Source organism: Phodopus roborovskii, unplaced genomic scaffold, assembly GCF_943737965.1.
Source record: "Phodopus roborovskii unplaced genomic scaffold, PHOROB, whole genome shotgun sequence".
Classification (NCBI taxonomy): domain Eukaryota; kingdom Metazoa; phylum Chordata; class Mammalia; order Rodentia; family Cricetidae; genus Phodopus; species Phodopus roborovskii.
In genome coordinates, this window is record NW_026126409.1 from 15,130,836 (window position 1) to 15,145,484 (window position 14,649).

General features: G+C 42.6%; 1 protein-coding gene across 1 annotated transcript in view; it reads right to left on the reverse strand.

Annotated features, from left to right (window-relative positions):
- The window catches only part of Csmd1 (CUB and Sushi multiple domains 1), a 1,460,794-nt gene that overhangs the window by 510,925 nt on the left and 935,220 nt on the right, over positions 1-14,649 (reverse strand). The window contains exon 6 of the mRNA XM_051182080.1: positions 13,763-13,875. Coding sequence (XP_051038037.1) covers positions 13,763-13,875 — 113 coding nt within the window. The remainder of the gene's footprint in view (positions 1-13,762; positions 13,876-14,649) is intronic.

The following is a 14,649-nucleotide window of genomic DNA, read 5'->3' on the forward strand; positions in this document are numbered from 1 at the left end:
CACTTCCTGCTCTTGCAGAGGACCCAGGTTCAGTTCCCAGCATGCAGTAACTCCTACTCTAGAAGATCTAGAAGAGTAACTCCTACTCTAGAAAATCTGATCTCCATGGGCTCTAGAACACACATGGTACACATACAGATGTGCAGGCACACACACACACACACACACACACACACACACACACACACACACACGAAACAATTTTAAAAACCTCATTGTACACTTTATGTAATACTCAAAGAATAAATAAGAAAACTATAAAATTTGAAGAACTTTGAGAGAAAATGTGTTATCACTGAGACCCAGTGTGCTAAATTCGTATTTAACAGATATTTCATGGTTTAAGGCTATTACTGTCAGTTATATATGACTTAAGGTGTGTAATTGATTCATGCAATTAGGGGCCGCATTTCAGGAGAGAATAGGAACCTTCGATTTTACACACAGCTCAGTGCAGAATTCTATATCCCATTTGACATCTCCTGAGTATCCACCACATCTTATTCCATCATTGACTCTCGGGTGATTGGTAGGTGCTGCTGGACAACATGATGTAACAATTTGCTCCAGACTAGAAATACTTTGATGCTGCTCAATTCAGAGGAAGGAAACCTGGTGATTCTGTGCTTCCTTCGGCAGTCAGATTCCCCCAGTCCAATTCCTCTGGGCTGAAGACACCAATTGCAGATTCACACTGTTCCTAGATGCTATCCAAAATGTCAAAAGCAGCTGTGGTTGCAATAACAATAAAAAATAGTATGCATATTTTATTTTACCCATTGGGTTAGAGACATACCTTCTTAATTACTTTGTAGAAACTTCCAGAAAAGCCTCCTGTTCCTCTTCTAAGAACTACATTTTCTACCCCCAGCATGGGTAGTATGGAGGTAGTAAAAAAGGTGGTATGATTGTAAATATAAGGTAAAGTAAAGTAGCCACTATGATCTTACGCTCTCACCATGTATCCCAGGTTGGCTTGGACGTTGAGATCCTCCTACCTCAGATTCCTTCCGGGAATGACAAGAGTCTTGCCAATGAACATCATCCCTCCTGCTCACATGCCCTAGACAGATTTCCCTCAAACAGTGAATATGCTGATTCTCATTTTGCCCATGGCTTGATCGTTTATTTTCTATACGTTTTGAATATTATTCAACAAGTACCATGCACTCAGTTTGCCCGACAGGTAAAATTGTGTCAAGCTTTTAGGCAGATTTGTAAGTTTGGAATCAGAATTCTAGCTTACAGGATTCCACTTACAAGCTTACAAGGTTCTTCGCTGATTCTGAAATGTGTACAGAGCCATGCATGGTGGCGTTTAACTGCACCTTCAGGGTTTGAGGCAGAAGGATGTTTAGCTGCAGGCTACCCATGACCATAAAAAAAAATCAAACAGTGTATAGAAAGCATCACTACCATGCAAGATATTTTAAGAGTGTGTGTGTGTGTGTGTGTGTGTGTGTGTGTGTGTGTGAGTTAGCCATGCATATACATGTAGCAGCTAGCAGTGGCATGTGTTTATGTGTATCATAGCTACTAATTATTTCCAGCTCAGATCAACAATAAAAAGCACATGTTCCTTTGTAAACAAAATTCCAGTTGATTTCAAAAACAGTTTAAATGTGGATGGAATGGTGTCATCAATCCCTGACTGACTTCCCTACTTGTTTACTTCATGGGTAACATTCCACACCTTGACCCCTCAGCTATGGCATAGCTTATTGTGTGGATGGCTTGCTGTCAGGATCATCTACCTGGTCAAGAAGGAGGTGTTTGAGCATGGCTAGCCTTCATCATGTGATTATAGACGGTACCTGTTCCAGCTCCTTACCGAGCTTGCCAGTTAGATTTCCTGCCACTATTTTGAAAATGCTCATTGGCTGATTCTGTTGACCACCTATGCTAACTACTGAGGAAGTAGCTGTAACTTAGACAGACAGAAGTCCCCAAGTCCTGCAGCTCCCAGGCAGCCAGATCAACAATGGATGAATGCATGGTTAGAGGTGTGTGTTTTATTTTTGTTACTTTACAGTGCAAACCATAGTTCACATGAAGAAGAGACTTATGTGAACTTCTACACTAAATGGAATCAGATCAATAAGACAAACTGTGCACAACAGGGCTGAAGAGATTTTACATAGACAGAATCCTGCCAGTTCTCATGATCACACCCTGATACACACTACACATCTCTTCCTATACACCCATAGGATATGATGGTGTTCACTGTGTGGACCACATCACATAGCACAACCATTCCACTAACAGTCCTTCCCAGAACAAATATTAGCTTTACTCAATAACACAAAAATAATATCCAAAATAATAACAGCACCGAAGAACTAAAGGACACTGCACATTCTTAAAGTTGGACCCCAAGAGCGTGTCTTTGCCAGTAGAGGAATAGAGTAGGTTTTGCCCACTGACGGCTTTAGTTCTCACAGCATCTGTTAGCCAGCTTCCCTGTTTTACACCGGGAAATGGGAACAGCCCAGCATAGCTTCCTGCCTTCACACTCACCTTTATTTATTTAGTAGTGGCCACTGAGAGATACAACTAAGTACCAATATTGCTAGGTACAGCCCACCATCGCTTCTGGGCTTCATACTCATCCTTATCACTTAGAGCAGTGTAATTTGCCCGAGTCTCTTACTTGCAAAAATGTCCATAGCTATATGAGCTCTCTGGAATGTAGCACATGTCTATAGAAGGAAGTCAGTTGGGACTGTGCAGGCTGCTTGGTACATACAGTGCTCAGACAGTGCACCAGATTCCATGTGAAGTGGGACATGAAGGGGATCCTCTCAGATGCTTTAGCCCAGGATCTGCTACAGAGGGCTCTTAGCACTTAGGGTTAAATGATGAAAAGTGAGTGTGAACTGCTGTAAACAGATTGGATTGCTGGCGCTAATTTATACAAAATAATTATGTAACTACAGAACTCACATATTATATTTCTATATTAAACCTTTTGGGATTAGAGGCTATAGTATTAACGAAAACTGCACTTTCTGTCCTTATCACATGCAACAACTTTATGAAGAAACAGGCATTGACTGTTTTGCTTTTTAGATAAGGTGATTAGCTCTTTCAGTTACTCTTGCTAATGTAGGATGGTGTGTCTTCTTATAAGTGGTAAAGATAGCTGGTCTCAGAGTCAATTTCCTAACTTATTTATCATTTCTGCGTCTCTTTATGGGGGAAAAAGCATATGTCAGAAACCTTAGGAGAATAATAAAAACATTGAAACTATTTCAATAAAAAAGTTTTGAAAGATTATGTTTAAATGGGTTTCCTTGGCTGTGAGGATCTATTCCTTCTGTGGGGTCTGCCATCTCCTGGCACTGTTATTGGCTTCTCTGGTACCCCTTCCACAGGGTGATGGGCCTGTTCCATGCCAGATCCAAGGGCTGCCACCCACAGCCTCCATTGTGTGCTTTCCTTGAACTGTCAGGTACCCAGCCATCTGTCTACACAGTCTGGAAAAGTGGATCACAACCTTTCCTCTTCAGATTCCAACTTCCAAATTTGAGGAGTGACATGTAACTGTAGACCCACTGCCAATGTTCACTGGCATCCCTAGATTTGTCCATCATCTAGCACTGAGGAAGAAGAAAATACTCAGCCAGGGTGGTGATGTTTAAAACTGCTGGAACTTAATCTCCCTAACGTTGTCAGCCTTTGGCTATGCTCTGAGTGTCTTGGTGGAGCTTCAGTGCTCGTGGGACTAGTATGTGTTGGGGCACCAAGACAGAAGTCAGCTTCATAACAGCATGTATATTGAAATGTGAAGAGTAATAATAAAAGTATGAGTGTTTTCCTGGCATGTGTATATGTGTACCACATGTGTACAGTACCCTTGGAGTCCAGAAGGCTTCAGATTCCCTGAGACTCAACATTCCACACAACTGTGAGCTGGGTGCTGGCAACAAAACCCAGGTCCTGTGGAGTCAGCAAGTGCTCCTAGCCACTCAGCCATCTCTGCCGCACCCCCTGGCCATTTTTTCTTGCCTTTTCCCCCCAAATGCCTTTGCTGCAGTTCATGCACTGTCAATACACTGGGTGGGGGAAAGGCAGGAACACCATAGAAACAGAGGGAAGGAAAAGAAATGTCTCCAATCACCCTAGTGCTGTGGACTATAAGATGTGGAATTATTATATGCATCACAAGGCCAGAGGAGACTCTGCCAAGTAAATCATCTCTTTTGAAGATATCAAAAAAAAGTATTTGCATCTTTGACTCATCATAACAGGCTTTGCATTCGTGGCACAGAGATTTCCTTGTTAAAGATCAGATTTATTACATGTGTTTCCCAGAGCTGGGTTTTTAACACTAATCTCTTTCGAAGCTGACTTTAAATTTGACATAAATAAAGTTCATGTTCACTATCTGCAGATCCTGTCTCCAGCTCTAGAGAACAAAGACTGTGGAACTCTTCCTCCCTAAGAACAGAGGAAGAACTGGGCACCCCAGAAGACCCTTGCCTTTTCTGTCCCTCTCAGCACCAGCCATGTAAGCTCTAACTAGACAATAGCACAAAAGAACTTCAATCTATTCTGTGAATACTGTTGATAAGAAAACTGTATCAACGAATGAAACTGTGGGCTTCCTGCCTAGAACAAGCAGCTGAGGACTATGCATAGAACACGACTCTGGATAGACACTCCAAGGACTCTAAAGACATGTGACTGTCATGTTTAATGCCCCATTATTCATAGTTACCAATATATGGAAATAGTCTGAAAGCCCACCAACATTTACATGGAGATAATATGCCTTGTAGAGAAACACTAAAGTTATTCATCACAGAGAATCACCATACTATACCATTTACAGGAAAATGGGTGGAATTGGAGATAATCAAGTTAAGTGAAATAAGCCAGACTCAGACAAGTATCACATGGAGACCCTGGGCATGCATGTGAGCTGTGAGGAGGGGAAGAGGTTGAAGGAGGAAGGAATAAGAGAGCTAATGTGGTAAAGAGAGAGAAAACATGCTTTTCCTCATGAAGATGCTAAGAGGGAAAGAGTTAGAGGGAAAACAACTACTTAAGAAGATTTTTAAAAAATCCCAGTTAATGGAAAGTTACTGGAAACCCACCGCTGGTGGTGCAATAAGCCAATCAGACTGAATTAATAAGTGCAGGTTTAATCTGAGCAAAGCATTCCTGGGTGGCCCCAGGGAAACAGAAAACCAGGAACCAGGAGGTGAATCCAGGGGTGGGGGCTTTTAATGGTCTGGGGGGGGATGGAGCTGCCAATGATGAGCTTTTTAGGGGCAGAGTCTGAACTGAGGTGACTTCAGGGGAGGTCCTGCCCTTGGCATCCTGCTGTCAGGGTGCCAAGTCTGGCTTCTTCGTGCTGACAAGGGATGATGTGAGGAAGTGGTCAGGAATGCAATGCTCATTCATGGCTAGTGTAGCCCAAACCAAGGTAAGGTGAGGCAGACCCAGTCTGCATAGGGTGTGCTTAGCCCCGGAAGTACCCAATTACACAAGCCATAGGCCCAAGACTGGGAGACTGTATTGGAGGATCCTCCTAGGTAGCCTGGGCTGACAACAGTAGCAGGTTTGGGAAATTCGTGAATGGCATGTCTCCCATACAAATAATCCCAAAGAGGCAGAGACTGTCTCTACCCTAGAACAGCCCAGCCAGCCACCCACCGGGCACTGCAGAGTCTTAACAAGTAGACCGGACGACAAGGGATCCTGGATCCTATACAGGCCACTGGCTTGGTGTTAGGGAACTCACCGCGGAAGTCTATGTCTGCTGGACGGGAGGAAGAGTGGTTTCCCGTGGCCACCAAGTACCCAGAAACTCAGTTCTACTGGGTTCGGCACCAGATGTTAAGTTTAAAACTTCCCAGTTAATGGAAAGGTTACTGGAAACCCATCACTGGTGGTGGAATAAGCTAATGAGACTGAATTAATAAGTCCAGTTTTAATCTGAGTAAAGCATTCCCAGGGTGGCCCCAAGGGAACAGAAATCCAGGAAAGGTGAATCCAGAGGTGGGGGCTTTTAGTGCTCTCAGGAGTGGAGCTGCAAATGGCGGCCTTCTTAGGGGCGGAGTCTGGACTGGGGTGACTCAGGGGAGGGCTTGCCCTTGGCATCCTGAATGCAGGGTTTGCAATGGGGCTACCAAATAAGGATGTTGGTGGGGGAGGGACAAAAATAACATGTGGAAAATGAAATGTTATAATGAGACTCATCATCTTGTATGTTAACTAAAAATAAGTTATTTTCTTTTGACAACTAACGGAGAGTTCATTGTATTTCTATGGGAAGTGTGCATATGTACATTAGTGCATGTGTACTTGTATGTTTATGTGCGGAAGGTCCACACTGACAGTGGATATTTTCTTCAATGGCTTTCCACTTTTATTTACTGAGGTGCAGTCTCTCCTGCTGTCTCTGCCTCCCAAGTGCTGAAATTACAGGTGGCTGCCACACATGTATGGTTTCTTTGTGTGCCCTGGGATCTGGTCTCAAGTCCTCAGGCTTGCAGCACAAGTACTTCAGCCACCTAGTCACCTCCTCAGCCACTAATGCAGACAACTCTCCCTTAAGGGGCATTCAGCAAGAGCAAGTGAGCTGAGCAAGATAACGGTGACACTCATCTTTATTATGGAATGCCTCATTTTATCCAAAAGCACAGACCAACAGATGTCAGACATCTGTCCTACTTTGATACGTCTGTAATTGAAATCCACTTTGGCTCTCTTGTTTATCAATTACCAGGCAGTGAAATACAATGCAGTTTGTGATAAATACAATTTGCAACATGCTATTCTGTGGGTGTGTGCCTGTCTGTGTGAGGTCCAGTATGGATGAGGAGGGTACATGTGGAGATCACAAGACAATCTGGTAAGTCAGGCCTCACCCTTCCACCATATTTAAAGCCAAGTTTTCTGTTGGTTGCCACTGGGTGCACACAGCAAGCCCATGAGATTCTATCTCAACCTCACATCTCACCATGGAGGGCTGGGATTGCAGATGTGACCTCCTAACTCACTCACCATGGCAGTAGAGTGCTGGGATTGCAGGTGTGACCTCCCATCTCACCACGGAGTGCTGGCATTACAGGTGTATACTGTTTTATATAGCTTTACATGGGTACTGTGGATCTAAACAAAGGTTCTCATGGCAAAGCCTATTGTGCTATCTGTCACTGTTTCCTGTTTCCTTTGGAAAAAATGACAAATGCAAAGGAGGAATTCAATTTATTGGATTTAAATGTTGCACTGCTTTAGTTCTTTACAAGGCTTGCATTTTTGAAACATTATTTATTTCAGTAGAGTTTTTACTTCACTTCCAGTTTATGATTTTTTTTTTTTTTTTTTGGTAAAGTAAGAAGTGGAGGGGAGCAGATGTCTGTAGCAAAAGAGAATTTACCAGACATGACAACACCATTACACACAGAGACACTCATAGAGGCTCCAACAGCATGCACAAGACTTGCACAAGATAAAGGTAGCCAGAATCCTAGTGTGGATGAGGGAAGGGCTCATATAACCCCAACTCTGGCAGCTGATGCCTTCTGAGTGGGAGACTCAGTTTTCTTCAGGGACATGGCTCATGAGAAGCCACCTTTGCTCCAATAGATCACCCTGTGCCCATGCACACTTACATAGCACTAAGAACATACAGTGGATATGAAAACATTGTCAAACAAGAGAGCACATGAGATTGCTATTGGCAGCAGGTAAGGAGGAACTGACTCTGGATTACACCATGCTGAATTGGCACAGGAAATCCACATCCTAGAGCCAGGTGTGGTGGTGCACACCTGTAACCCCAGTCCTGGAGAGACACATCCACCAGGGGTGGGAATGAATGCATGTGCTGAGAGCTATATATCCAACAGATGGAAAGCACATTTTATTGGCTGAAACACAAAGTCGACCGGCTTTCTGCTTTCCCTCTGTTACAAAGTGCTCACAGTGACACCAGTGACTCGATAACATAGGTTGAGAAACCTGCCCTCACATCCTGGTTCTGGAATACCATTCTCCTGGCCTCTCACTCAGCTGGACCTGCCTGATCTATTTCAGTTCCTGTGCTTAGGATGCATATAGGGGTTTACAATGTGAGGCAGACTTGGATGTGTTAGGATGGCCAAGCAGGACCAAGCTCTGCCACTGAAGGGTGCTACACAGAGTTTCAGCCAACACTTCCTCCTCCCTCCTGTCTAAGAAGACGATATGATTAAGCTGGTGGACTACAGTGAGAAAGAAACACAGATAACAGGAACACTGGTTAATAGTATGTGTATCACAAAAAGTAGAGTTCAGAGCTTGGAGCATACAGACATTCCTGGAGTTAGCAGTTGCTAAAGTCTACTCTGAGAGATATGAAAGCATAATTTTGGGAAAAAAATTGTTATGTGTGTCCAATTTGAGAGAATTTATGGTCATCAAGACAATTTTTCTTATAAAGATTTAGGTTTCCAGAGTAAATTAGAAGAAATAAGATTGTCTTTTGCTAGGTTATTTTATTGGAAAATAATGTGCTTGGCAACCCACTTACCTAGTAGCACCCAAGATGGCAGTAAATAGTGAATCCCCACCACTGTATGGCCAGCCAGGGCACCCCCAGCAGCATGCCCTCCTCTAGGCCAGTGGCCCAAGGGCACTGGATGGATGTGGGCCTTTGCCTTCATTCCCTAAAGTAACACAGCCAAGTGCCTTCCAGGTCTTGGATAATGCTCCCTACACTTTTGCAGACTTAGTGTTCTCCTGTGGCAGGCAGGTACATGTGTAAACACTAGGACCTACAGGGTCTGGCTTTGAGCTCTTGTCTACAATACATTTGCCGGGACTGTGCATGTGAGAAAAGGGGTAACACATGAGTTTTGTAAATCTGGGCACATGAAGTTTCAATTTCCCAAATGCATTTTTAATAACACAGAAGTCCCCATTTTGTATAAAGGTCTTCATTTTAAATAAAAGGAAAATCGATACTTATATAGAGCCATAACCTAAAAAGCAAGCTAATTATTTGTGTCAACACAAGCTTTCAAGCTGCCATCAGATTTTCTCTTGATTTATGAGACAGGGTGTTTCCTACTTAAATTGGAACTTTATTACAAACACTTTCTTTCAAAATGATTTATTCATTACAGAAATCAATGGGGGTTGTATCTTGTGAAATCCAAGATTTTATTGATAGCCAGGTGAATGCGTTGAGAACGGGAGCCCAACTACAGAGATGCCTACTCAGGACATAGGCTTTCAAGGTTCAAGATTAATGTGTTTCTTAAAAATTCATCTTGTAGACATCAAAAACGCCCAGATGATGGATAGTGCTAACGAAGACCTTATTTAATTATAATTAATGGTGGAGGCAACATATAAAGAATGGGCTCCATTTTCAGCTGCTTTGGAGAAATAATGTGTCTTACATAAATCTGTCATACACTACGAGGGCAATCTGTGCAGCAGATACCACAGATCCATCAGAAAGTGTCTCTCTGACTCTGCGACAGCTTCTGTTCACAGGACTCTCTCAAAAGTGAGTGCATATCCAAAGCAGCAGCAGCAGGGCAGCCTGGATTGCTAGCATCCTTACCTCTCAGATCAGCATGTCTGGATGCCATGGGTAAGGAGAGGAGGGCTAACAAGAAGCCAGATGACTCCAAGGAGGAGGAACTGGGAGGTGACAGTTAAAAAGCACAAGATAAAAAGTGATAGCTCCTGGTGGTAGCTATTTATTTAACTAAGAAAAGTGTCAAGAATCAGAAGAGTTTTCTTTGGTTTTTGGTGTCTGTGAAGCCATCTCCCTTGGGAGAACACAACAATCAGACATCCAGGAAGATCACTAGAATGTGAAGGACAGCGGGGAGTCACACCGGGCTTCAGTGGGACCAGTGAGTGTCTTAACTCTCAAGAACTCTCCATGTAGGGGATGACTGCAAGCAATGGGTGCGACCACCAGAAACCTTAAAGGATGGCAAACCTAAAAATGTGTTTTTAAATTTACTAATATTTTAAATTGGCTTACAAATTAATAGGTCTCCATGTGGATTTTTATTATTTATTTATTTATTTATTTATTGGTTTTTCTCTGTATTGCTTTGGAGGTTGCCCTAGAACTCTCTCTGTAGACCAGGATGGCCTTGAACTCACAGAGATCAGCCTGTCTCTGCCTCCCGAGTGCTGGGATTAAAGGCATGAGGTACCAGCACCCAGCCCATGTAGATTTTTATAAACATTTTGTTTTTTATTAATTCCACCCTCCCCTAGCCCTCATCTCTATGCCTCTTTCTCCTTGTTTACTTTGCTGCATTATCTACCACACACCTCCCCTGAGAAGTATTCTTTTCCCCAACCCCTGGCCTTTAAACGGATTCAGTCCTACTGAGATATGAGTGTTTTACAATCTCTAACTGTCAAGCTGTGTTTTTAAAAGTTCTCTTCCCCTGTCAAAATAGAAGAGAAAACATCCCTACTCCCTGAACCTTTGACAGGGAATTATTTATAAAGTGGAGTAAAAGCATTTGGTAAATTCCACATACATTTTGATTGCCATGACTGTTGACCAACTGTGTTGATAATTTCCCTTAATATGTTATGTTTGTATAAAGCAAATAGGGACGGGAGCTCTGTGTTATTCAAACCAGGCAGAGGGAAAAGGGCTGATGGAGGAGGATACTTCCCATGTCACAGGCTAGATGGGCTTTTCACTAGAGGATAACTTCTGCCAGAACATGGTATTAGTGGCTGACGAGGACTCAGGGAAGATGGCATCCCAAGTCATAACTCCTTATTTCTGGCATTCTTGGGTTTGTTCTAGAAACAGCAACCTGCCTCTCCCTGCTATTTCCCTCCACTGGTGATGGGTCTGCTCTCTGAAACAAGCATTTTTGCATGTCCTGCATTAGACATGATCCAGTTCAGTAATTCCTGGTGTCATTGGTGAAGGCTCCATTAGGTCAATGTCCTTCTTAGATGGGTGACATCGTGTCTGGATCCAATCTTTGTGAAGGACCTGCTGAGAGGTGGCCTGAGGAAGATGTCCTACCTAGTCAAGTAAGCCCATAAGCTCACCAACAAGGAGGTGGCTTCACCTACCCACAATGCCTGGAACTGAACCCACAGACAGGCTGAAGAGTTTTCAATATATAATTGTTTGTTCAGTTATGGCTCTGTGGCTTCATACTTTGGCATTGTTTAGAAATTCTTTTTAAACCTGGTACAATATTTTTCCTAATCTCCTCTTCTGCATTCTTCCTCTGTCCCCTCCTCCCCTCTCACCACCTTCTCTCCTTCTCCCACTATGTCTATATACACATAGAAATGACTAATGTGTATATGGCTCATGCATATAATTTAATTATATGTATTCAAATGAAATATGTGATTAAATTAGATATTTGATTAGGATTCAATTATATACAATTGTTTACAATTACTTTATACTTCATATATTTGTAAATCTCAGAAATGTACCTTACATTTTTACAATTTTAAAAATTGTATATATTCGATTTTTTTTTCCTATTCTGTGTTTCTTGTATGTGTCTGGTCATTTTTAAGCAGCACATTCTGTATTCCATATTTCTTCCAACTACACAGACAACTAATGACACCTGAAGAATGATACCAAAATCATTTCCCAATGCTGAGAATATAACCAAAGCTTTACGGAACGGTTCTTCGAAATGTGACAGGCTGTAAACCCACCACACTTCACGACCTCCCTGGGAGAGTTCCAAGGACCAAGTGTGGTCACTTTAACTTAGAGCCAGGTCCCTCCACTCATGTGGATGAACACAAAGAAGCTGCAGAGATATGTCCCCCCACCAGAGCTGGTGTCCTCTTCTGGGCATCACCCACTCTGTGTCCACATGACAGGGCCTCCGCCTGCAGCTAAATCCTTCCCACACTTATTTCATCACAGCAAATGTGATAAGATAAAGGAACTTAAAGACAGGCCCATAGAGGTAGCAATGATTACAATAAATTTTTTGTCTTTGCTTATGACCCAGGGTAGGTGGGAGTACAGGGTGCTTCTCCTCTTAAAGTCCAGTATGGTGGACTCCAGCCTGAAGGGGAAGACGAGAATGAATGACATTGCACAGTGAAGCAGTGAGATGGGGGATGTGCTTCTGTATATTTGTTTCTCTCTTATTGGTTGATGAATAAAACACTGTAGTCATTAGAGGCAGGACTAGGAGAAGAGGAGAATTCTGGGAAAGGTAGGCAGAGTAAGCCCACCACACAGAGTAGCAATGCTGCCAAAGGAGTAACAACATGCCAGGGCATTACCCAGTAAGCCACTGCCTCCTCATGGCAATACATAGATTGATAGAAATGGGCTAATAATTAGACAGAGCTAGCCAATAAGAAGCCCTAACCACTGGCCAATAGTTTCATAATTAATATAAGATTTTAAGTGTTTATTAGGGGCCAAACATCTGCAACAAGATGGTCCATGACCTCCAATGAGGACCCAAGTTTATTATGGTGGAACAAGCTACCCCAAGATTACAGGTCAAATGACTTCTGTGCCTGCACCCTGCCCTCAGCCTGAATGGCTAGCAACAAGCCAAGTCCCATATCCAACTTGGCACCATTCGGAATTCATTCCCAGAAAATCACTCTTGTTCTGCTTGACCAAAGAACAGCAACACAGTAATATATGTGACTTCCTATGCTTTGCAAACTGGAGGAACATGGTTGTGCTAGGAGCCACATTCTTAAGCTCCTATATGGGGGAAGCACAGGGAGTCTATTTGGGGTGTTTTATTTTTTCCTATCAATTGAACCTATTTATTGATATGTCCATATACTTATAAAATTTATTTTCATCAAATTCTTCTCCTGTCTTTGTCATTGCCCCCAGTCTACCTATGCATTCCTTACATGCACACTTTTTGTTTTGGTTTGTATGTAACCTGCATTTAAACTAAGGCTGCCTGAGACCATGGGGTAGAAACTCCCTACTGGAGCTTGGTGAACTAACTGGTTGGCATACAACTGAATACAGAGACTTTACTTTTCCCAGAGTCTATCAGGAAGCAATAGCTCAGAAGGGGAGGGGTGGGGCCCTGTGAGCTCCTCCCCCTTCCAGGACTTTGAGTACAGTATTTTTATTTGTAAGTAGAATGATTATATGTAGGCCACTTATCAAAGGATTCCATTTCTATGTTAATAATGGTTTCTGATGGTTGGAAATGCTCAGGATCCAGGCACAAAGGCTAGGAATTAGATGTGAAGAGAACACTTCAGAACCACACTGCTAAAGACTGCTGTGTTTGGCTAAATAATAACATCTTTATATCAAGGCTCAAATTACTAAATATGGTATCTGTGTTTTTCAAATATAAGAATGTTTTAGAACTAAATGTTATATCAAGATTCCTTTGAATTTTTAACTACAACTGGTATACTCACCCACTTTAAACATGTAAATAACAGATAAGACTGCTTTGAAGATTTACCTGTTTTGTATAAGACAAGTACAAACAAATGCTAATATTAACTCATTAACTAATGCTTAATTGATCCTCAGTTAAATCAGTTACTGCTGTAGACTGTCAGAGGGCTAAGGACCATTAACCAGCAGCGGCAGCCCACTCATTCCCACACACCTTCCAAAGATTGCTTCTTAGTAAATGTTGGGGAGGGGTATCTTCAAACATGAGTTTCTTATTCTTTCATTAGGAATGCCCCAAAATCTCAGTGTGGAGAAACACTAGAAGGTCACATACATGTCATTTACTTATTTCTTTTTGAATTTGTGGGGCTGGCCCTTTCTTACCTTGGAACTGAGCGTTGAACCCCTTGCGCCGATGGTTGCTGTCAGATGTGAAATGGAGCCGGAGCCAGTTCTTGCTGCTGATCACAGGAGACGGAAGGTTCATGCCTGTGAGCCTGGAAAAGAGAAAGGGGAGGGTAATCTCCTTTGAAACCAACACATCAAATGTCCCAGGGCTTCATCACACCCGTTTTTAAAATTGCATCCCTGACAGTCTCCTGAGAAGCTTCAAGCAGAGGCTGGTTGTTACATGTCTTCACATCTTAAAATGACTTTGGCAAAACGTAAATACTCTATTTTGAAATGACAGAATGAGAGTATGCAGAAAGACTTGGCATTTCCGGTCTGTATTAATGACGGATGCAGGGTATGTGGTTCTATCTCTCAATTCCTTCTCTCCGGACTTTGACCACAATGAATCATAAACAGAAAAGGAACTGAAATTATACAGCTGAGGTAGCCTGCTGCTTATCACGTTTGAAAGTGAACTACTTTCCCACAATCCACCTGTGGGGTTCAATGTGGGGACCCTTTCCCACAGTCAAGTGAACAGCACTTATGAGATCAATGAGTTGCAAAGATACTTGAAATAGAATGAAGTGAGAATTTATTGAAGCAGCCTAATAATCTCTTAAAGAGTGGATATGACCAATCCCTCAGAACTGTTTGCAACACCTCTCTTCTCCCCAGTTCAGCTTGGTCACCTGAATAGTGGACTTTCACTGTCCACTACTGAAATGTGGTTTGAATGGCAAGGAGAAAACACTGCACATACCATAAAGAGCCTAAGAATCAGAAGGACTGGAGACATACCAAGCCTGGCTGGGGCACTGGACCCCAAAACCTCAGACAGACCACTATGTACTGGCTTAGCCTTGGAAAGTACCAGA